The sequence below is a fragment of the Schistocerca gregaria genome, chromosome 3 (genome assembly GCF_023897955.1).
Source record: "Schistocerca gregaria isolate iqSchGreg1 chromosome 3, iqSchGreg1.2, whole genome shotgun sequence".
Classification (NCBI taxonomy): Eukaryota; Metazoa; Arthropoda; class Insecta; order Orthoptera; family Acrididae; genus Schistocerca; species Schistocerca gregaria.
In genome coordinates this window covers 434,137,760-434,161,825 of record NC_064922.1, presented here as the reverse complement: position 1 = coordinate 434,161,825, position 24,066 = coordinate 434,137,760, and the positions used below count along the sequence as shown (strand labels likewise).

Genomic DNA, 24,066 nt, shown 5'->3' with positions numbered 1-24,066 from the left:
TTGAACTGTGTCAGAATTCCGCACTTCACTCCTTCCTAGTTCGTTTACGTCAAGCGGACACTTTGTGCCCGCTCCAGACAACTAAAAGTTACTTGCGTACATCACATGTGTACCATTTGCTGTTCACGTGATCAACTGCATCACTGGTTTTGCCCATATCCATTTGCAATTCTGAAATGCAGCTTTCTAAAGCTTATTTCTGTCCTATTTCTGATGGCCCGTTTCTTGCACTCCAGTATGCGACACCTGTCCGCTCGCTGACCGCCAGTTGGACTCCCCCTAAAGAGCTTTCCGTGGTGCCTCCCGTTGTGTGGCCGCTCCTTCGACCGTGTCCATTTCCACAAAAAACGATTCCTCTCACTGCTTATTTCACCTTCTGCTCATTGACCTGCATTCTGTAGGAGCAATGTGTTAGTACCGTCGATTGAGTGTCATCCTTTTGGCATTACACGTTGTTGTTGTTGTAGTTTTCAGTCCCGAGACTGGTTTGATGCAGCTCTCCACGCTACTCTATCCTGTGCTTCTTCATCTCCCAGTACGTACTGCAGCCTACATCCTTCTTAGTGTATTGGTCTCCCTCTACGATTTTTTCCCTCCAAGCTGCCCTCCAATTCTAAATTGGTGAACCATCGATGTCTCAGAACATGTCTTACCAACCGATCTCTTCTTCTAGTCAAGTTGTGCCACATGCTCTTCTTCTCCCAAATTCTATTCAATACCTACTCATTAGCTATGTGATCTACTCATCTAATCTTCAGTATTCTTCTGTAGCGCCACATTTCGAAAGCTTCCATTCTCTTCCAGCCCAAACTATTTATCGTCCACGTTTCACTTCCATACATGGCTACACTCCATACAAATACTTTCAGAAACGACTTTCTGACATTTAAATCTATACTCGATGTTAACAAATTTCTCTTCTTCAGAAACGCTTTCCTTGCCATTGCCAGTCTACATTTTATATCCACTCTACTTCGACCATCATCAGTTTTTTGCTACCCAAATAGTAAAACTCCTTTACTACTTTAAGTGTCTCATTTCCTAATCTAATTCCCTCAGCATCACCCGACTTAATTCGTCTACATCCCATTCTCCTCATTTTGCTTTTGTTGGTGTTCATCTTATACCCTCGTTTCAAGACACTGTTCATTCCGATCAACTGAAGCTCTTTGCCGCCTCTGGGAGAATTACAATGTCATCGCTGAAGCTCAAAGTTTTTATTTCTTCTCCATGGATTTTAATACCTACGCCGAGCTTTTCTTTTGTTTCCTTTATTGCTTGCTCAATATACAGATTGAGTAGCATCGTGGATAGGCTACAACCCTGTCTCACTCCCTTCCCAACCACTGCTTCCCTTTGATACCCCTCAACTCTTAGAACTGCCATCTGCTTTCTGTACAAATTATAAATAGCCTTTCCTCCCCTGTATTTAACCCCAGCCACCTTCAGACTTTGAAAGAGAGTATTCCAACAACATTGTCAAAAACTTCCTCTAAGTCTACAAATGGTAGAAACGCAGGTTTGCCTTTCCTTAATCTTTCTTTTAAGGTAAGTCGTAGGCTCATTATTGCCTCACGTGTTCCAACATTTCTGTGGAATCCAAACTAATCTTCCCCGAGGTCGGCTTCTATCAGTTTTTCCATTCGCCTGTAAAGAATTCGAGTTAGCGTTTTGCAGCTGTGACTTATTAAACTGATAGTTCGGTAATTTTCACATTTGTCAACATTTGCTTTCTTTGTGATTCGAATTGTTATATTCTTCTTGAAGAAGTCTGAGGGTATTTCGCCTGTCTCATACAACTTGCTCACCAGATGGCAGAGTTTTGTAAGGACTGGATCTCCCAAGGCTGTCAATAGTTGTAATGGAATGTTGTCTACTCCGGGGCATTACATACTTAAAGGCAAATCTGCTGGTGACCTCCGAAGTAAGTTAGGTGTCATATCACCTTCCCATTAAGATATATAAAACTCTTACACAAGTTGCGATATTGACCTTCATTTATTCTGGCACCTTACTGGCTTACCGGACTGCTCTCACTCTCTTACAGCAGTTTTGTTTTGTGTGAGTTGAAAGATTCAGGAGTGCATAACTGCACGTAGTTTTTTCCTTATTTTCTAAGGAGTTAGTTACTTAGATTCATGTTTCATAGATCATCTGCACGATAAACCTTAATGATGTAGAATGAGTTGTTTTAAATATACATCTGTAATTATTTTATATATTCCTGTCATTGTCAGTATGGGAACTATCTGCAGTGTATTGCAACTGAAGAAAACACAAGCATGATCGCTAGAAAAGCATGTTATTCTATGATTAGTTTCGCAGAGCTATGCTGTCACCATCAGATCATACGCTTTAAGGAGATGTACCAGTAAAATTTCGACCCGGTCGCAAAAAAAAAAAAAAAAAAAAAAAAAAAAAATCGCTTTGGATTCAAAATTTGTAGCACAACATGTTAAATTCAGTGAGTAAATCTAGTTTCCTAAATAAATGTTTTCATATTATTTGATTCTTGAGCTTTTTTTAAAAAATCCATATTTTTTCAAACTTATATGTGAAGTTGTTGCTCATCACGTAATGTGTTAACAAAAACGTTTAGCGCAAAAAATGTTTAGAATTGGAGGAAGAGAACTACTATCACCTTACACAATATTTGGCCCAGTATGAAGGAAAAATAAATAAAAGACAACTTGATACGTTCGAAAATTATATTCCTTATTTTCAGTTTACTTATTACATCACAAATTCTTGTCTCCGCAGCCTCCACACTGGTGATTCGTCGGCCGTTGGTGTAGCTGTCCACGCGGGATAAAAGTGAGCCTTTTCTGGACGCCATGCACTGTGCTGTCATTAATCGTCAGACTTCTGCATTGTTTTAGAGTACGTAGATGGCAGGGGCATTTACCGCTAAAGTTTATGTGTGTATCGTAGCATGATAAAGCTATGTAAACTAACTATACTGTGCTCTAGTGTTGATAATCCTCTTGCCCTAAGTACTTCACACCCCGCCACCACCCATTCTGAACCAGAGACCTTTCTAAATATTTACTTTGCAATTCGCAGCTGAGTCCACTGGAAACGTATACCCACATGACTGCAAATTGCAGAAAAACGTAAATTAGTGCTACATTTATTTACATTTATTTCGGATGTGCATCTACATTAGACACATGTACACACACGATAACGGATGTTCGTAGAGATTATTCACATACACAGATATATTCTATTAAATTTCTGCACCGTATGTATCTGTGTACTAATAGAAAACTAACTGTAATACAAATGTTTTGAAAAAATTCAAAATTTTCACATTTAAAAAATGCGAGTCCTTTATCAATTTTAAACATTTTTCGCTCAGTCTATTTTTGTGACCATATTCTGTGACAATAAACAACTCCACATCCGGATTTTAAAAAAGATATTGCTTTTTTCCAAAAATCAAAAAGTATGAAAAACAATTTATTTAGCAGATTGAATTTACCTACTGAAATCACCATGCCAAGATATGTCATGAAAAATTTTCATCCCATAGCGAATTTTTTACGACAGGTTGAAATTTCACCAGCACCTCCACTTAAAATATTATAACGTATTGTCCATCAGTTATGTTTGTAAATAGAAATTATACATATGACATGGCAATCAGTAATGATCTCCAGCAGTTTAAAAAATACTGAAACAATCACTCACAAGACAGATTTTAACATTTCAAACACCACACATACTAGATGTCACAAAGAAAAACAGACCATTGGAAAGAGTAAGATGGGGCATTTCATAGACTTTACAATCCTCCACCAACACATGCAATCAATAAAAAATAAAATACAACTATTAGAAGTTGAGCTCCAATCTTTGAACTTCACAGTAATTTGTATTACTAGGCACTGGTCTAGAGATACAGAAATCCAACATGTAGTATTATCATTGTATGAAATAGCAAACTCATACTGCAGAGCTGCTTCGAGGGGTGGAGGATCACACATTTATATTAGAAAAGGTTCAAATGGTTCAAATGGCTCTGAGCACTATGGGACTTAACTTTTGAGTTCATCATTCCCCTAGACCTTAGAATTACTTAAACCTAACTAACCTAAGGACATCACACACACCCATGCCCGAGGCAGGATTCGAACCTGCGACCGTAGCGATCGCGCGGTTCCAGACTGTAGCGCCTAGAACCGCTCGGCCACCCCAGCCGGCTATCAGTTCAAATCAAGATATGACCTCAGTACGTAAGTGAAGACAAACACTTTCAAAAATCAGCTATTTAATTAAAACCGCTTGGTATTACCAAGAAATTAATCATTTTGTGTGTGTACAGATCTCCCAGTGGTAATGTGGACACTTTTTTCAGTACATTAACAGAAGTTCTTGATAAAGTCTCAAGTATAAGGGTCGACACAAATCCTTCAAAGTTTTGGCATGTCCCTGTTCGTCAATAGTGCAACAAGTGTTACTAAAACAACTGCATCAGTAATTGATCATGTGGCCACAAATATGGACAGGGAAAAACGTATTGTGGCTATAAAAGATCTCAGACGGTCAGTAAAATCAGGCATCAAATCATTCCCTAAACTACAAGACTTCATACAACATCTATCAGAAATCAAAATAAAAGATTTTTCAAAAGAACTAAAAAACAAAGCAGTTATGGGGTGAATAAGGAAACAAATGTGAGTATGAAATTCTATAAATTCTCCACACTGTTGAAACTGAATTTTGAAAAGGCATTTTCCAAAGTATGCTTGTTGAGTCAACATCTCACAAAAACAGATGTATAACAGCAGGTATTAAGAAGTCCTACCAAAAAATCAGGTATGTCAGTTCCATGAAAAAATTCACGATGATCCACAATTCTTAAATTTCTATCATAGGTACAAAAAGATCTGTCGGAAGGTGCTGGCTCCTGCAAAAAAAGTCATTTAGTGACAAAATATTATAAAATGCAGAGAATAAAAGGAAAGCAGTCAGGGATGTTATAAAAAAGGAATCAGGGAGAGGGAAAGATATGCAGTACAACATACTGGCAAGGGATAAGGTAATAAGTGATCCACAACACGTAGCAAACTATGTAAACGAGCATTTTTCAAGTAATGCAGCAAAAATTCCCCCAAAAAATGGCTCAGAGTACTATTCAACTTAACTTCTGAAGTCATCAATCGCCTAGAACTTAGAACTAATTAAACCTAACTAACCAAAGGACATCACACATATCCGTGCCTGAGGCAGGATTAGAACCTGCGACCATAGCGGTCACTCGGTTCCATGCTGTAGCGCCTAGAACCGCACAGCCACTCTGGCCGGAAAATTCCCGTTATAGATATGACACCCGAAAATAATGTTGCGCTAAACACAGTGATGTTACTTCCAACCACAGAGAATGAAGACAATAAAACATTTCAAAAATTAAAAAATAAAAATTCAGTAGGCTTAGATGAAGTACAAATGTGTGTTCTGAAACAATGACTAGGGATTACACAAGGTCCCTTAAAAAATATAATAAATGAATCCTTCACATCAGAACCATTTCCAGAGCAATTAAAACAGGCAATAGTTTTACCTTTGCTTAAGGAAGGTAACGTAGAAGACATAGGAAATTACTGGGCATCTCCCTGCTGCCAGCATTCTCAAAATAATGGAAGCTATTATGAAAGATAGATTAATAAATTACCTGAATAAATACAATATTTTAAGCGAATCACAGTTTGGATTCTGAAGTGGCAAAAGCATGGAGTCAGCCATAGTAGAATTCACGAAACTTGTACTTGATGCTCTTGTTAAGGATGAGTGTGTTACAGGCATATTTTTGGATCTTTATACGGCGTTTGATACAGTCGACCACAAGATTCTATTAAATACACTCCTGGAAATGGAAAAAAGAACAAATTGACACCGGTGTGTCAGACCCACCATACTTGCTCCGGACACTGCGAGAGTGCTGTACAAGCAATGATCACACGCACGGCACAGCGGACACACCAGGAACCGCGGTGTTGGCCGTCGAATGGCGCTAGCTGCGCAGCATTTGTGCACCGCCACCGACAGTGTCAGCCAGTTTGCCATGGCATACGGAGCTCTATCGCAGTCTTTAACACTGGTAGCATGCCGCGACAGCGTGGACGTGAACCGTATGTGCAGTTGACGGACTTTGAGCGAGGGCATATAGTGGGCATGTTGGAGGCCGGGTGGACGTACCGCCGAATTGCTCAACACGTGTTGCGTGAGGTCTCCACAGTACATCGATGTTGTCGCCAGTGGTTGGCGGAAGGTGCACGTGCCCTTCGACCTGGGACCAGACCGCAGCGACGCACGGATGCACGCCAAGGCCGTAGGATCCTACGCAGTGACGTAGGGGACCGCACCGCCACTTCCCAGCAAATTAGGGACACTGTTGCTCCTGGGATATCGGCGAGGACCATTCGCAACCGTCTCCAAGAAGCTGGGCTACGGTCCCGCACACCGTTAGGCCGTCTTCGGCTCACGCTCCAACATCGTGCAGCCCGCCTCCAGTGGTGTCGCGACAGGCTTGAATGAAGGGACAAATGGAGACTTGTCGTCTTCAGCGATGAGAGTCGCTTCTGCCTTGGTATCAATGATGGCCGTATGCGTGTTTGGCGCCGTGCAGGTGAGCGCCACACTCAGGACTGCATACGACCGAGTCACACAGGGCCAACACCCGGCATCATGCTGTGGGGAGCGATCTCCTACACTGGCCGTACACCTCTGGTGATCGTCGAGGGGACACTGAATAGTGCACGGTACATCCAAACTGTCATCGAACCCATCGTTCTACCATTCCTAGACCGGCAAGGGAATTTGCTGTTCCAACAGGACAATGCACGTCCGCATGTATCCCGTGCCACCCAACGTGCTCTAGAAGGTGTAAGTCAACTACCCTGGCCAGCAAGATCTCCGGATCTGTCCCCCATTGAGCATGTTTGGGACTGGATGAAGCGTCGTCTCACGCGGTCTGCACGTCCAGCACGAACGCTGGTCCAGCTGAGGCGCCAGGTGGAAATGGCATGGCAAGCCGTTCCACAGGACTACATCCAGCATCTCTACGATCGTCTCCATGGGAGAATAGCAGCCTGCATTGCTGCGAAAGGTGGATATACACTGTACTAGTCGGCCTGTGTCTATGTGCCTGTGGTTCTGTCAGTGTGATCATGTGATGTATCTGAGCCCAGGAGTGTGTCAATAAAGTTTCCCCTTCCTGGGACAATGAATTCACGGTGTTCTTATTTCAATTTCCAGGAGTGTAAATTGGAAGCGTTAGGAATTAGATAGGTAGCTAATGACTGGTTTTCATCATACCTAGCAGATAGTGTACAAACACTAGAGATAACACATACTTCAAATAAATCTAAACATTTAGCAAAACACTTATCAGAACCAAAATGCATTAATATAGGGATTCTGCATGGTAGCATATTAGGACCAATACTATTCCCGATATACATCAATAACTTTCCCAGTAGTGTTACTCATGGTGAAAAAATTCTCTTCGCTAATGATAGCAATATTATGGTCACTGAGAAAACAAGAGAACTCCTCGCTGAGAAAGCAAATGAAACTCCCAAGGAAGTTTAACATTGTTCAATAAGCAATAAAGTGACACTGAAAATATTGAAAACTAATGCAATGAATTTCAGTTTTAAGAGGAAATATGATAATGTTAAATTAAATGTTGATAGTACCTCTATAGTATGAGTACCAAATGCAAAATTTCTAGGAATGAATTTTAAGTTAAATGTAGATGGCACCTCTATAGACTGTGTAACAAATGCAAAATTTCTAGGCATGAATATTGATTCTCAGATAAAGTGGTGTGAACACACAGAGGTACTTGCAAACAGAATGTCATCTGCATGTTGTGTGCTTAGAATCCTATCATCTGTGTGTAACATGCAATGTCTGTTAGTTACATATTATTCATATGTACACTCAATTCTTAGCTATGGCATTCTTTTTTGGGGAACAAATGAACAAAATATGAACACAATTTTCAAACTCCAGAAAAGAGCCATAAGAATACTAACCAAAAGTACTAGTTGAGCTCATTGTAAAGATCTGTTCAAAACACTGGGGATTTTAACTACTCCATGTGAACACATTAACCATTCAGTTGTACACATAAAAAATAACATTGGTAATTACTGCGCAAACAGCTCTCTCCATGACGTTGCAACAAGAGATAGACTCAACCCAAATTTACCAAGACAAAATAAACACAAAACTCAAAACAGCAGTTTCTATCAAGAAATGAAACTTACAATAAATTACATAACTAGAATAAAGAAATTGCAAAGATACACTTATTTAAAAAGGCAGCTTAAAAGTAACTATTATCCAATACATTTTATACATTGAAGGATTACTTAGATCAATTAGAGAAGGGGTTTGATAAAAAATGTTATACAAATAAATAATATTAATAATGATTATAAAACATCTTACATTCCACGTAACACCTTCACTTTATGTTTGTTTCCTTCTTTTTACTTTCTAGAAATACTTACCCCCAAGCTATGCACAATACTGACACCTCTTCCTCTTTCTGCGCTCAACATCGCACTTGTTATGGATGGATATCAAATGGGAAGTTGCAGGTACAGAAAATGGCCCAGAAATCACCTGTGTGTGTGTGTGTGTGTGTGTGTGTGTGTGTATGTGTGTGTGTGTGTGTGTGTGTGTGTGTGTGTGTGTGTGTGTGTGTGTGTAGTGAGTGAAGTGTTATGAAACAATGTGAGTATAATGTGTGCAGTGACTGATAGTGAGACATGAGTGAACAGTGTGGCATTACATTATTTAATATGTTGTTAGTAAAGAAAAGTATTGTATAGCAGCAGGAAATCTAATGATTGCCTCTAACTAGAAGTCTGTAAATATATGTGTATGAATTAGCTTATTTTAAATTGGTCTAATTTTGCAAATACATTGACATGTCCTATATCCTTGTAAAAAGGGATCTACAGATGAATAAAGCCACCACTACTACTACTACATCATGTTAGTGGGAAGTGTATATCCAGTGTGAAACCACTTGCAATGGTTGTGGAGAATATATTGTAGCATTTTATGGTATAAGATCCAATGAAGACAGTATATGTCTATCGAAACTGATCATCCAATAAGATTCTTTTTTACGATCTTGACTTGGGAAGTTTTCCTTAATTAAATGAAATTAGTTTGTAAATATGGCTACCTGCTGCTCATTTATAAGCTCGTTTATTTTAAGAGTGTAATTATCATTAGACATGCAGCTCTGAACTGGTAATTCCTAACCACCACCTTTTACATATTACAACAATAGAAATTCTTCTACAGAATAGGAGTTGTCAAGAAGCAACTGTTTCAGTTTGTTTTCTAATTTTACCTTGCTGTCTGTGAGACATTTCATTTCACTGGGTAAGAGATCCAAAACTTTACTCGTCTGTTCATTCATTTCTTCTTCCTCATTCCTAGCTTCCGATTATGGGCTGAGTTTAGTCGCCACGATGTGCGTATAAAGAAAAAAAAGTTTGGATCCAATGGCCAGATTCTAGTTTTGAAGAAGGCACTGGAAACATTTTGTAATGTCGCTGCCCCGCTGTTTGGCGCTCCTAACAACTCAGCAATCCTTGTCGGACCACGTTAGCTACGAACCCATTTGTCAGCTGCTTGGTAGGAATAAGCAAGAAGTGGCTTAAAAAATGTAATTTCTTGTGGCTGTACCCTTTTAGTGGCGTGCGACGGCAAGCAATGCATTATTACATCACTGTCTCTAGCTAACATTATAGCATGCAACACATACAACAGAACAATTTTTAAATCAAATCTATTGTTTAAACATGTGTAGCGATAGCTGCTTTAAAATCCACCGCTAAAATATTAAGAAGAGTGGTACAATCTATAATACTATGCCATATTTTTAAGCGTATTTTTCTGCACAGAAGCTTGGGTGAAAAAGTGTAATTATATGCTGTATAAGTTATAAATAGATTCTACATGACTGTAAAATTGTAGATGCGTAGTTTCCAGAACAAATGTTTATTTCCTGGTAGAACAAAGTAAACACCCTGCATCAGTATTCAACCGCCTGTCGTGCAAGTCACGTACAAAAGCTACAGTAATTCTCAAAAGTATTTTTTAGATAGCATTAACTGCAATTACAAAATGATAAATGTCTCTGACAATGCTAACATTGGGTAATTAAAAATATGTAGTTATAACAACTTTAACACAAAGCCACATTTTATTCAACTGAAGCTATCTTACAACAAAACAGAACTGACAATTCTTCTGGCTGACAAGTAATTTGTAGGTCTAAGTGAGTAAGACTAAGAGAAAACTGTTTTGGAATCTGAAGAATATATCAATATTTCATTGCACACCTGTGAGCTTTGATCACAGCGGTAAATCTCTTTGACAAGGAACCTAGAAGCTGTAGTAATAGGTCAAGTGGGAGTTGTGACCATTCGTCCAATAAGGCAGCAACAAATTGATCCTTGTTTGAGTATCTTCTACGACGAACATGTCAATCAAATTAATTCCAGAGGTATTTGATTGGATTTCAGACTGGACCCTGGATTGAACACTCCAAAAGTTTCATTTATTAACGGGAAAAGAAATTTTTTAAATTGTCGGAAAGGTGTTTTGAATCAGTGTTTAGCTGAAACATCCAATTACGTGGCATATTCTTTCTCCCGTGTGGAATAACATTCTTTTCCAAAATGTCACTGTAGAAGAAACGATCCATTTCGCCTTCTGGTTGGACTAAAAGACCAACCCCACGTCTATAAAAACGTCCCCATATCATGTCGCAGCCAGCATCATGCTGAATGATCGGTGTCTCATACTTTTGATGTCTCTTTCGTCTTTTGGACGACGTATACACAGCACACAATCATAAGAGAACGTCTTAAGCTTCATCTTCCATTAAATCTTACCCTAATCTGTGGTATTCCACGTTTGATGTTTCTTTGCAGACCCTATCCTGGCCTTAATATTTTCAACTTAAGAATTGTTTACATGATGGTAGACAGACCTTTTTTTTTAATCGCTTGCCACTAGGTTACGTTTTACGGCAGAGACATGTAAGTTCAGTCCATGCTGCTACTCCAGACTATCCCTAACTTCTCGAGCCGATTTTCTTGCATCAGCAGCCGACTTCTTATAAATCTTTGTGTCCTTCCTACTTGTTGTTTTTCGAGGACGACCTGGTAACCTTGGCTAATTGACTACTGTTCCTTCCTGTTTTACCGTCGAGTCCAGAAAGTTATTAATTGTTATGCCATAGTTCCTAGCGACGTTAGAAAAAGACTTTCTTTTCTTCAGGGCCTTAAAAACAGTTTGTCTGACATCAACCGAGTATTCGTTGTGTTTTGTCATGCTTCTAATTGTCTCTATAAACAAACATACTCTGTCTGAATACTTGAGTAACAATAGTTAATTAGTACCAGAATAACCAATTACAAAATACTTTTAAGCTAAAGGAACATATACTTAAGTGTTGTTGTATGACATTATTGTTTACTAGATATGTAAATATGTGACCACAGTGGAAAGAAACTCGTGTTGGATGGACACAGTGATATGTGTTGTTCTGCTTTCACAGCATACAAACAATACCGACAACGTAATACCGCAACTAAAACATATTTTTGAGCGCTATTATAGTTACAACCTAGAACACATTCTACCCAACATTCGGCATCACGTGCAGATAGTCTGTTAGATATGTTAGTAGTACAGTTTAAAAGTCGGTACGTCTTATAAGACTTTACCCTAATGTCTAGACTCTCATAATGTCGCCAGGACTCCCTGCTCGGTACTATTTTGGACCGCGAGATAACGCAAGCGGCGACTACCAGCATGGGCCATTACGCCCAACAGCTCCCGGGACGCACAGTGGATACGGTACTCCTCTTCCGCTGGCGGCTCACTCATTTCCCCGTACTCCGTGCCCGGAGAAAAGACTTTCCCCGCCCCGAGCTTATCTCGTCGATAATGCACGAGTTTCTTTTACTTTCTTTTCCCGGACGGAGCTCCACGTATAAAGAACGAAGCTCTGCAACTCTCAGCGTTCAGAGCAACTGCGGAGAGGAGGACATGGAACTTGTCGGAGGAGTGGTAAGTGCCACATCACTTACGTCCAATAGCTAAACGTTTTACTTTTCTACGTAAACTACGGAATAGGGGTGATGGGAGAGAGAGGAATATAACTCTGCCTAAAGTAAGAGTTTTCTTTCACACATCATCACCGTTGTTTTCCTTCTCCTCTACTAGCTTTGCATTTTTACATGTATTTTCATTTATTAAGAGTGAAATGATTCCAGTGACATTTTCTTCTTTTCGTCGTTTATTTCGTCTGCTCAGTATACCCTTCAATTAGTGTTTGTTGTCTTTGTTGAACACGTATGAGTTTTCTGTCGTCAATTTAAAGGCCTAGAGCATGTGAGACGCCTTTTGCTAAAATGTTATCTGTAAGGAAAGTGTTGTACCTGGAAGATAGTTTACGTAGGAACACAACATGTTGTTTGATCGATACTTCAGTCTAGTGAATGAATTTAAAATCACATGAAGGAATGGACACTAGAAACGGCCGTAAGCAGTTTCGCTATTATCTGTAGTTTCTGTTGCTATACAATAGGTTGAGTTGGCCGCACCGTTTTGAGATATCTTGCTTTGTAGCCACTTAAGTGTTGCGTAATATCTTATAATTATTTCGAATATATTCTTAATTCAACAGACACAGAATTTTATGGTGAGGAAAATGCTACAAATTTTTAGAACTATTTACGTAAAACGTGGATAGTTAAGTCCGTCGTACACAATCTTGCACCTTAAAACAGAAAGTCTTTTACAACGGGAAAATGTGATACTTGCAAATGATCTAACATTCTTTAACGTCTTAAAGATTTTACCTGTCTTGAAAATGGAAATTTTCCAACAGCTTTCAATTCAAAACCTTCTAGCATGTAAGGTATTTAGGGTAATACCTGAAATCATTTGATTTCATTTACTTATTATTGTTGTGTGGTAACGTAATAATGCAACAGATAGACTTTTAAATACAGTACTGGCATGATTTTCTCGGTTACACGCTTTTAAATTTCTATCGAACGTTTTTTCCTAGGTACATGACCATCTTGTAAATTGTAACATGTTTCCACATTTGGAAAAATCTTAATTTCCCGGTGTGGTTTTCGTTCGTAATGGTATTTTTGGTCGGTTGTCACAGCTACAAGAAAATAAGTGTTTTTCACTTTATTGCGGTAAAGAGTCGTCTCTTGTGGTTATTTATGCTTGGTTGCTTTACATGCATTTCATACATTTTACACAGCACCCGTTTACTGTTTATGAATAACCTTGTGTTCTCTGTATTGTAAGCTTGCTATCGTCAAAATTACTAAGAGCGTAGTTCATTCAACTAACATATTGTCAAAAGCTGTTTTTCTAAATCAACAATTGCTGTAAATGTAGCCTTGCCTTTCTTCAGCCTGCCTTCTAGGATAAGTCGTTGGGCCAGAAATAGCTTGCGTATTCCAATACGCTTTATGGAGATAAAATTTCAATTATACCGGGTGTCTGATGAATATCAAATTATTGACTCATTAGTGGCCTAAATCACTGAACTTTCGCTGGGATGTTGTTTTACTCCTCGAATCGCAAAACTCTCTTTAATCTGGTCACCAACGATATGGTGTTTTAAGATCTGGTGAATTTTGAGAGTGATATCACCAACACTGAATCATTACGTCCATGAGACATAACTAAGTTCACAGTTCTATTGAGATAAACGTTTAACGTCCATCGTCTTGAGAAATGTGGCAGTGCGTGTCGTTTTATAATAAGGAATCGCTTCAGAGTTACTGTAACTGTGTAACTGCTTGTGCCATCGTTTTTTAACAGACAGTGCATCTCAGCTCAACATGAACCCTGGTAACGTAGAATACCTAAGAGAATATGTTGAGTTCAACGCTAAAACTATTCTCTCGTACGTAGATATGAGTTTTCAACAGTGCGATATCCGAATCAGATCACATTTCTTGTGCATTATGTCATGAAAAGTTTGCCAGGTCCTAAGCAGCGCACTGTTTTATCACTTAACGGGCTGTTTTGCAGAAAACGGAGCCTATTTGCAAACCATGTGATCTCACTTTATCGATTATGGTGTTCAGGACCTTCACCATTTTATGACTTAAGTCGACATCGGTTGCATAAAACTTATGTGTTAAATTATTCGTTGCCGGATCGGTGTCGTGCCGGATACTCAACATCGCAGTCAGAATGTTAAAATATACATTGCGACAGACCTATATAACCTAGTCGACAGTTCTGAAAAGTTCATTGTTGAAGGTTACATTTCTTTGAGGAGTTAGTAATTCTGAACAGAAAAAGCTTCACATGGACATATGCCCTATTCTGAATGGTTCCCACAGGGAACAGAAGTACCAAGCTAGTACGTTTTTCTTGAATTGCTCGAAAACCGCACCGGCAAATGAAAACGTGCCGTAGTACAAAATTACACTACATTAAATTTCCTACAGAAAAGGTCCTACTCATTTTTTTTCTCTTGCGCTAATACCATTGGCGAAGAGAACACGAGAATACTGAAAATTTCGAGCGAAACGCATGATCTGCAGCTTAGGTAGTTGTTGTAGGCGAATATGAGGTAATTTCCCGACTCAATAGACCACAAATGGTCTATATCAAAAGTCTCACCTTCCTCTACACTACTGTAGTTCGTTGTAAACATTGACAATGTTTCAAGAGTACGCAAAATAGTAATAATCTACGTTAAATCTGTTCTGCCTCGGGAACCATTCGGAATAGGGCATGTGTCGATATGAATTTATTTGTTCAGAATCCAAAAACTCCATCACCCCTCAAAGCACAGACCTTTCCTCCTGAATTTCACCCTGTATACAACGTACAAACAATATCTTTTTTGATACCCCAGTCAAAATCAAATCACGTGTCTAGCCCAAGATAGGTACGAAATGGTTAAAATCTTGATAAACATAAACAATTCAACAGCAAAACAATGCGTAGTACAAAAATGGGTAATCAGTCGGACCGCAACTTTTTTTCTTTTATTTATTGGCTTTCGCTAAGTGCCTAAACAGCAATCCCAACGGTGGAAATACGATACTACTGTTGATTCAACAGTGCAGAACATTCGTTAAGAGTCAAGCCGTACCTTCTACGAAGGCACAGGGGGCGAGGCTTGTCATGTGACACCATGTAGGCGATTGTCGTATCAGTTATAAAGGACCGAAGATCAGGAAAACACAACACCCAGTCCACAACACCCAGTTCCCGATCCATAATAGAATCGAGTCCCGGCCTATGCAGTTAGCGATTTGCGACAACGCAACTTTACCAACAATATAGAATCTATTAATTGCTATTGTACCCGCACTATTTATCGTTACAGCACTCGCATTTTCGAAGGAATATGAGCATACCGATTACATCATAAATTGTCTTACTCTTAGAAACACGAATGAATCATGTGGATAGTCACATCAAAAAGACAATAAATCTGAGCACCTCTTGTAAAGTAGAGGGGAACATTGAAACCAGCAAAACATGTATCGAAGAGCTTCAAAATGATCCTCAACGTTATACAGACAAGGCAACTTCCAGGAAGTAATAAGTCAAATGTAGCAGAATAACCAACACAATTAGCTGCTCCAGCCAGCGAAATAACTGGAAACTGACTCCCGAGCACATACGGGGTCAGAAACCGTCTGAAAAGTTTGTAACCTTGTTGCAAGGCTGTGCTGAGAATTAACTGTCAAGAAATAAATTCAATTCTTTGGTTTTTGTAAGGTGTTTGTAAGGCGTGTAGGAGTTTCTCAGTATTGGTTCTGCTGAGAAACAATTGTTAAGAAATAGTTCGGTTCGTTGCGCCGTTGCCGAGTTAATTAACATTCAAGTTAGCCAGTCAAGCCGTTGTGAGCGGAAATGCAGGCGGATCGTCAGATAGCATTAGTGTCAGTTGTTCTCACAGCGTAAAAGCATAGAAGCTTTTGAAGCTCTTCGATACATGTTTTGCTGGTTTCAATGTTCCCATCCACTTTACAAGAGGTGCGCAGATTTATTGTCTCTTTGATGTGACTATCCACATGAGACTGCTGACTTGGGTTCGATCCTCACGACTGTGCCATATCCAATTTTTATATCGCTCTCTTCTTCGGTTTTAGCAAACCAAACGAAGAACACATTTGGCGACACACCTCTGACGGGCCGCATGAATTTGCGCATTCAACGATCTCACTGCCTAATTTAACTCGGAAATGGACCAAAGAATAGAATTCATTTGTTGACAGTTATTTCTCAGCACAGCCTTGCAACAAGCTTACAAACTTTTCAGACTGTTTCTGACCACCATGTGTGTCTAGCGCTGCGTTTCTCCACTGTTGAGTCACGACACATTCGCGTGTCGTGAATATATCTCAGGTGTGAGATGTTTTAATGTCTTCTCTTCTTCCGCAGATTAAAATCCGGGAATTTATCACCAATTTATTTCTTGGAGTAGCCAAATTTACAGGTAATTTCCCATTATTATGCTCAATTTAACAAATATAATTAAAAATTTATTATATGTAATTTTCGTGAGTGCCTTTTTGCATCTAGGGAAGAAAATCAAATGTAGGGGTGTCTAGATTTTTGAAACGTACTTAGGTGTGCCCCAATGGCCAAAAGGCTCAAACATGTGGGCGTCGGAGCGTAGCGAAATGCTAATGTGCGACCGGTACAGAAACAATATATTGTGTAGCTGCAGCCTATCTGGTATCTACCTCTGAATGGATTAACTCAATGAAGACGGTAATGGCATGAATAATCTTTAAGACTTGAAGTACAGAGAATCATATGTGCATAAATGCCATTATATATCTCACGGTGGAAACACAAACGGGGGCTAATTAAAAGAACATCAACTTGTGACTAGGACCAAGCAGATGTCCTGATCAGAGTGCTTTCATCCAAAGAGTTCAACTGAACTTTGGTCACATGTGGTAAAAGTAGTAGTGGAGCTAATACCAAGGAGCCTGTAAACAAACATACATGTAAACATGGCTAGGTGTGAGGTGCACAGGATCGTAAAACTAGGTTTGAACAAGAACTGACGCTAATGAGATACGCAGTCAGTCCAAAAGACTTTGAGACTTGATTAAGAGAAATAGGGAAAAGTTAACATGTTGGTTTCAATGCTTTAGGTATCCTACATTGTCTCTCTCCCACTTCAGTTCAACGCAAAGAACATTCATACATGTATGTGAAATAGTCAGAAAAGCCCTTCATTAGGATGTTGTTCAACTTATGCGTCACATAGCCTTCTTTGTCAGCTATGTCGTCAAAGCATTGATCTTTCACGTGAGTTCCTGCACTCTCTATTTTTGTGGTAGGTTCGTATTGATGACACCAAGTGTGGTCACATATGACGATTTTTGACCGTAAAGAGTTGTCCGCGTTTTGATTTTCAATCAAGTTTTCCTGTGCGTCCATGTGTCGTTGTTTTTGTTCTGGAGTCAAGGTGTCAGAACAAAAGTTTCACACACTTTTATTTTCTTCAAAACATTCTAGATAAGGCTTGAACACTTTATTCATCTACATTGTTCCTCTGCAATTTGAGACATAACTACTTTGACACACGTCGAATACGTAACACTACGTGCTCGCAACTGATAGGACGAATGCATATCTGTTATTTACAATTGTTAGTTCAAGCTGCCACCGTACTTTATTTTACTGCGCTGACGTCGCTTGTGCCCCAGGAATAAAGTCAATCTCGGAACTTTTTGGAGCGACGATATATCGTAGAATTGGGTGTCTATATGGACCAAGGATCACCAAACTCAACACAGAACGATTTGCAGCAATTAAAAACATAGCTTGGAAGTACGTAGAGGAGTTATGTACATTGAAGGTCAACTCTATTTGCATACCTTAGGAAAGATCTAGTGATGTAATTTTATAGTATCATGTCTAATGCCCGTAGCAAAGGTGAATTTTAAACACGTGGGCATCCATATTTATCTTCATGTACTAGACCTGTAGCATGAGAGACGTCAATAACTAAATGTGTTACTTTAAAACTTGTTCTTGTTGTGGTCTTTAGTACGAAGTCTGGTGGTCTTCCCCACGGTAGTCTATCACCTGTATGAATCTACACCTCTGTGTAGCTACTTCAAACTATATCCATGTGAACGTGGTGGTTGCATTCAAGCCTTCGTCTCCTTCCACAGTTTTTACCTGTCAATGTCCGCCCATTACCTAACTGACAATTCCCTGAAGCCGCAGGATGTGTTCTACCAATTGAAAAAGTTGTACGATGTATTTCTTTCCTTCCAAAAGCTATTCTATCTCGTCGTTACAGTATTTATTTCTTCTCACCACCTAATATTCATTATTCTTCTATAGGACTACGTTTCAAAAACTTACAATCTCTTCTTGGCTGAATTGTTTGCCGTCTGCGCTTTGTTTCCGTACAACATTCCAGTATCGAAAAACATCTACAGAAAAGTCTTTCCAATACTTAAATTTGTGTTCAATGTTGATAAATTTCTGTTAATCAGAAACTGTTTTCTTGGTTTTACCAATCTGTTAGTCTTTTTTTTTTTTTGTTATGATGTTAGGGCGAAAAACTACTACAGTCATTAGCACCCGAATCTGTCAGTCTGTAGGCCATCTGGGCCACATCAAGCAGAAAAACTCATGTATTGCATTTAGTGCGTCATCCTGAATGTAATTCCCTCGGAATCATCTGATCTGATTCGGTTGCCTTCAATTGTTGTTATTTTACTTCTGTGCAAGTTCAAGACACCTTTCTGCTAAACTGTTCCCGCTCTTCCTAGTTCTTTGCCGTCTCTGTCAGAATTACAATGTCATCGGCAGACGTCAAGGTTTCCATTTCTTCTCTGTGAACTTCAGTTTCGTTTCCAAATTTATTTTCGGTCTCCTTTATTACTTTCGCAGCGTATAGATGTGATAACAACGAGGAGAGGCTCCAAACACGTCTTATGCCCTTCGCGACTACTGCTTCCTTTCATGTCTTTCGACTGATAATTGCAGATTCATTTCTACTCAATTTATTAATAACTCTTCGCTCCATGTATTTTACCTCTGCTGTTGCTGAAGAAGAGAAATTTGTTAACATCGAGTATAGATTTAAGTGTCAGGAAGTCATTTCTGAAAGTATTTGTATGGAGTGTTGCCATGTATGGATGTGAGATATGGACGATAAATACTTTAAACAAGAAGAGAATAGAAGCTTTCGAAATGTGGTGCTACAGAAGAATGCTGAAGATTAGATGGATAGATCACATAACTAATGGGGAAGTAATGAATAGGATTGGGGAGAAGAGAAGTTTGTGGCACAACTTGACCAGAAGAAGGGATCGGTTGGTAGGACATGTTCTGAGGCACCAAGGGATCACCAATTTAGTATTGGAGGGCAGTGTCGAGGGTAAAAATCGTAGAGGGAGACCAAGAGATGAATACACTAAGCAGATTCAGAAGGATGTAGGTTGCAGTAGATACTGGTAGATGAAGAAGCTTGCACAGGATAGAGTAGCATGGAGAGCTGCATCAAACCAGTCTCAGGACTGAAGACCACAACAACAACAACATCATCAGAATTTATAGTAAACTACGTCAAAAGCTTTCTGTAAAGTCATAAATGCAATAAATTTATGTTTGACTTTCACCAGCCTATCTTGAAAGATAAATCTTAATATCATTATTGCTTCTTCCATTCCTACATTTCTCCAAAACCCTAAATGATCGTCCTGTGGTCGGTTTCTACGAGTCTTTCCAATGTTCTGCAAGTAAATGATGTCTGTATTTTGCAACCATGAAATTTTAGTCTTATGGACAGTCCTATTCACATCTTTCAGCACTTGCATTCTGTGAAATGGTAAGTATTAAATTCTTCTTGAGGTCTGATGGTAATTCACCTTTCCCATATGTTGCATCCAAGCAAAATAACTTTGACGTGATACGTTCTGCCAAGGATTTTAATAATTATGATAGTGTATTGCCTAGTCCAGGTGCCTTGTTTCGACTTTGGTCTTGCAATTCCCTGTCAAAACCTTCTCTGGAGATCATATCTCCCTTCTCATTATCGTTTATTTATGTGTACGATGTCATAAAACTACTGAACTTAACTAACCGGGTAGAGTTATCTAGCTTACATACCTGACGTATTCTCAGTAACATCTACAAAATGATACGCTCAACCTGCATACCACTCACCTTATTAATTTTATGCCCGTACGCGTAAATATAGTCATTTACCAGCAGAAAAACCTCAACGATTCTTTCGTTATGCTTGGAAGGACACAGGAGGGTGTAGATACAATTTTGATTTCAATTCAATGATGCGAATGCAATCTTTTTATTACTGAAGATGAGACAAATCACAAATTTCTTTCTTCAGGGCTCCAAAAATCGTGTGGGGTGAAATAGACCCTGTGTAATGCGTAAGGCCTTCCCAGCAAAACTTCAGTGTTCTTTAAGCAACCTTGGGAAGTGGGCGAGCCCAGATGTTCCGACAAAGCTGTAAAAGTTTCACTGAAAAGCCCTTTCACATTCTCCATACAGCTTTGAAGAACAGCTTTCTTGTTCTTCGGCCGAAGAGGTGCACTTTTGAGCACAGTAGTGGTTCCGTAGACGAATGGAATCTTTTCTTCACAAAGGCATTGACTGTCTTGTCTCACTGTGAGATATATGTATTAACAGTTACGGTAATGAATTTGGAAATTATAAACGCTTTAACTAGTTTTTTCCATCTTTGTCTTTTATCAGTTCATTGCCGTTTATACACGGGCCAGACGGTCAGGAGATTTAAAATAAGCTTTAGAGAATAGGTTAACCTGAGGGTTAGTACACAATTTGTAGTGAGACAGTGTCGTAAAGAACTCAAACATGTTGCAAAGTGGCATCTCAAGCTCTATGTCAGCTCTTAACAAATTAGAAATAGGCAGATATCTAATACTGTATACATACAAAGATGCAATTGCAGAGTACCTGACTTCGTGCCTAGTATCTCATTTGTCTCAATGTAGAACTGCAACCAACCGATGTTAGAAGGTTACTGGGTCGCTGTAACGTTTCTACGAACGAGCAATAGTGTCATTCTCGCCTCCTTCCCCCTCACCCTTCCCTCTCTCTTTCTCTTTCTCTCTTTCTCTCCCGGAAGCCCTAGCCCACCCCAATTTTTTTCTTGTCCCCAAATAGTTAACTATCCCATTTTATGACTTAGTGTGGATAGTATTTTCTCTCGTCAAAATTTAAAAAGAGACTGTTACAGGCGTCACTGGAAGCAATGTATTTTGGTGACTTTTAGCCAATACACCACTTAACGTCTTCGTTATTCCGGTACCTCCTCGTTTCATATTTCACCTACACTCATAAAAATTTGAATTTGTTCTTTACATTCCTCGTATTGTACATTTATCTTGCAAGTGACATGGTGTTCCGTTCGACGTTACAACAAAATTTTTCCTCAGTTTCGGATAAATATTTCACTATAGAGAACTTTCTTACGGTAGAACAACTTCTCCTCATGTGACGCGTATTTTCGGTATCTCCCTCACTGTGACAGTTTCATGTAATCTTGCTTCCTAAATACAGCACAGTTAAAGGTCTTATGCTGCGTCTTCACCTAAAGGCATCTTTCATGTATTGACGTGTCCTTAGCCTCGTTTGTGAGGGAACTGCGTCGAGGGAGTGGAGGGGGGTTATAGCATTAAATGATTTCTCCTGGGGGTCCACGTATAACATCAAGCAGTGTCTCAGGGCAGCTACAACGTGGCCACTAATGTTCTCGATGGCTTGCCTGAGTCACGTAAGGAGACATCTCGCGGCTGCAGTTATGTCATGCCAAGAGAAACACAGGCCATTCGATTGAGGAACAGAAGATTTGTTGTCTACCCTACATGTTCCTTATCATCTATTTTCCTGTGAGACCTTCGAATAAGTTAAATAATTACAGAATTATGACTATAATAAACACAAAAATCTTTCCCTCTTGTCACATGTGCATTACACGATTACACCTCGTCTAATAACCATCAGAAGGTTGCTGATACATCAGATATCGAGCGAGGACTGCGTGACAGAAACGTGAACTGACACTTACAAGTTTTTATTAAAACTAAACATTCCTACAATTTATTAAATTTTTAATCATGATACTGCTTTCTGGGTGCATCTTCTGTGGATTATAAATTCCTGTGGATATGTAGCAAGGAACTTCCAATTAAGTAATTCTCGGAAACTCGTAATTACATAGAACTACTTCCTTCTAGAACTTCAGGACACTCTCTGGTCCTACCCCTAATCAGCAATGATCAACGATAGGAGGCTGCAGAAGTCTATTGAAACCACTGCATTAAAGACACATAATGTGTACACACGGGACATGTGGCCTGTTATTGAGAGAGTGTAATGATGATCTCTCCATTGGAAAAAAAGACTGCAGAATAGTCCTTCATTCGTATCTCCGGGAGGGGACTAGCAAGGTGACCATGAGAAAAATACTGAATAATCAACGAAAGGATAACGTTCTACGAGTTCGGGCGTGGAATGTCAGAAACTTGAACGTGCTAGGGAAGCTAGAAAATCTGAAAAGGGAAATACAAAGGCTCAATCTAGATTTAGTAAGGGTCAGAGAGATAAAATGTAAAGAAGACAAGGATTTCTGGTCACATGGTCGTAGGGTAATGTCAGTAGCAGTAGAAAATGGTATAACGGGAATAGAATTAGTTCTGAATAGAAAGGTAGGCGCAAGCGTTTGTTACTGTGAACAGTATCAGGATCGACAGGAAACCAAAAGCGACAAAGACAATCCATGTATACATGTCAACATCGCAAGCTGAAGGTGAAGAGATGGAGCTCAAAGGATCAAAATCGACTTTTCTTTCGATGAACGCTCTGCCAAACACTTAACTGTGAATTCCAAAGTAGTCATATAGTTCTGGATGTAGATCTTTGTGTTCTTTGCGAGACGTTGCAGACTACTATTGAAACAAATCACACAGAAGGGATGGGAGGTGTTTTCTTTGTTTTGCCGAAATAACGGTCGGCTCGCAACCTGTTGCCTGTGTTGTCAGATGACGGTGGCGCTTCTGGTTTCGGCTGGCGCCGCAGACACGGAGATGCGACCGACTGCGGTGCTGCCACCTGTGAGAGCGGGCGAGAACACGGCACAGGACCACGCGGCGGCCGGCTCTGTGGTGTCGCCGCTGGGGCTGCTGGGAACCGCAGGCTCACTGGGCTTGCTGGGGCCCGCCAGCCCCCTGCTGTCGTCGGTGGTGCTGAGCTCTCTGCTGGGCCCCGCTGCGGCCGGCTACTACCCGCTGCTGCACGGCGCGGGGGCAGGCGGGCTGCTGCCGCTGCTGCTGGCGCAGGCGTACGGCCGCTACCTGCCGTACGGCCTCGGCGCGTACGGGCTGTACGGCTACAGCGCCTCCAACGCGGTGCAAAACAGCAAGCCCTTCGGTGCCTATAAGTACGAGGACCGCATCTGAGGACGCACGTGGCGCCGGTGCGGGCCGGGCAGAAATGCTCGCGTCCTAACAAGGCACCGCATCTACCTAAACAGTAGTTCCTCAGTCTGTGCTCGAACGGCTCAACTGTTCGTGCCATACGAATACGTAATTTTAAGAGCGAATCGTTTGTGTGGAAGTTGTCGTGTATGGTAAGCCAAAATAAACTGTCAGCAAAAGAAATCGATGAATGAAGGTAGTACGTGTGTTACAATTGCCAACAAAAAAATAAATAATGTAATTCTCTGAATTAATAAATTCATTTAATCCAAATAAAATTGTTCTTTTTCTTTCTAGGGTTATGTATTCCAAACAGTAAAATGTGCACATTATGGGTTTACTTTGTTGTCCGTCCTTCTGTCTACCTGTTCGACTGTTCAGAACCGCTTTACTCTGAAACCGGTAAACGTATCAAGTTGAAATTTATGTCAAATAGTAAGGTCTACTGTCCCTTAATAGTGCAACAAGGTGAAGCCTCGAAGTCAATACAATCGAAAGATACGCCCGTTTACACTGA

At 39.9% G+C, this 24,066-nt stretch overlaps 1 protein-coding gene across 1 annotated transcript; it reads left to right on the top strand.

Annotated features, from left to right (window-relative positions):
* Nucleotides 1-12,081: 12,081 nt before the first annotated feature.
* On the top strand, nucleotides 12,082-23,816 carry LOC126354979 (uncharacterized). Its single transcript, XM_050005063.1, has 2 exons — nucleotides 12,082-12,117; nucleotides 23,115-23,816. Exons 1-2 carry the CDS (start codon nucleotides 12,097-12,099, stop codon nucleotides 23,529-23,531), a joined length of 438 nt encoding a protein of 145 aa, XP_049861020.1. The 5' UTR covers nucleotides 12,082-12,096; the 3' UTR covers nucleotides 23,532-23,816.
* Nucleotides 23,817-24,066: the final 250 nt, after the last annotated feature.

What these genes read in the sequence shown, in the direction of transcription:
- LOC126354979 (XM_050005063.1), top strand. Translation starts at nt 12,097, where the DNA reads ATGGAACTTGTCGGAGGAGTG. An exon ending in TGGAACTTGTCGGAGGAGTG is followed by an intron (nt 12,118 to 23,114) that starts GTAAGTGCCACA and finishes CTGTGTTGTCAG; the next exon opens with ATGACGGTGGCGCTTCTGGT.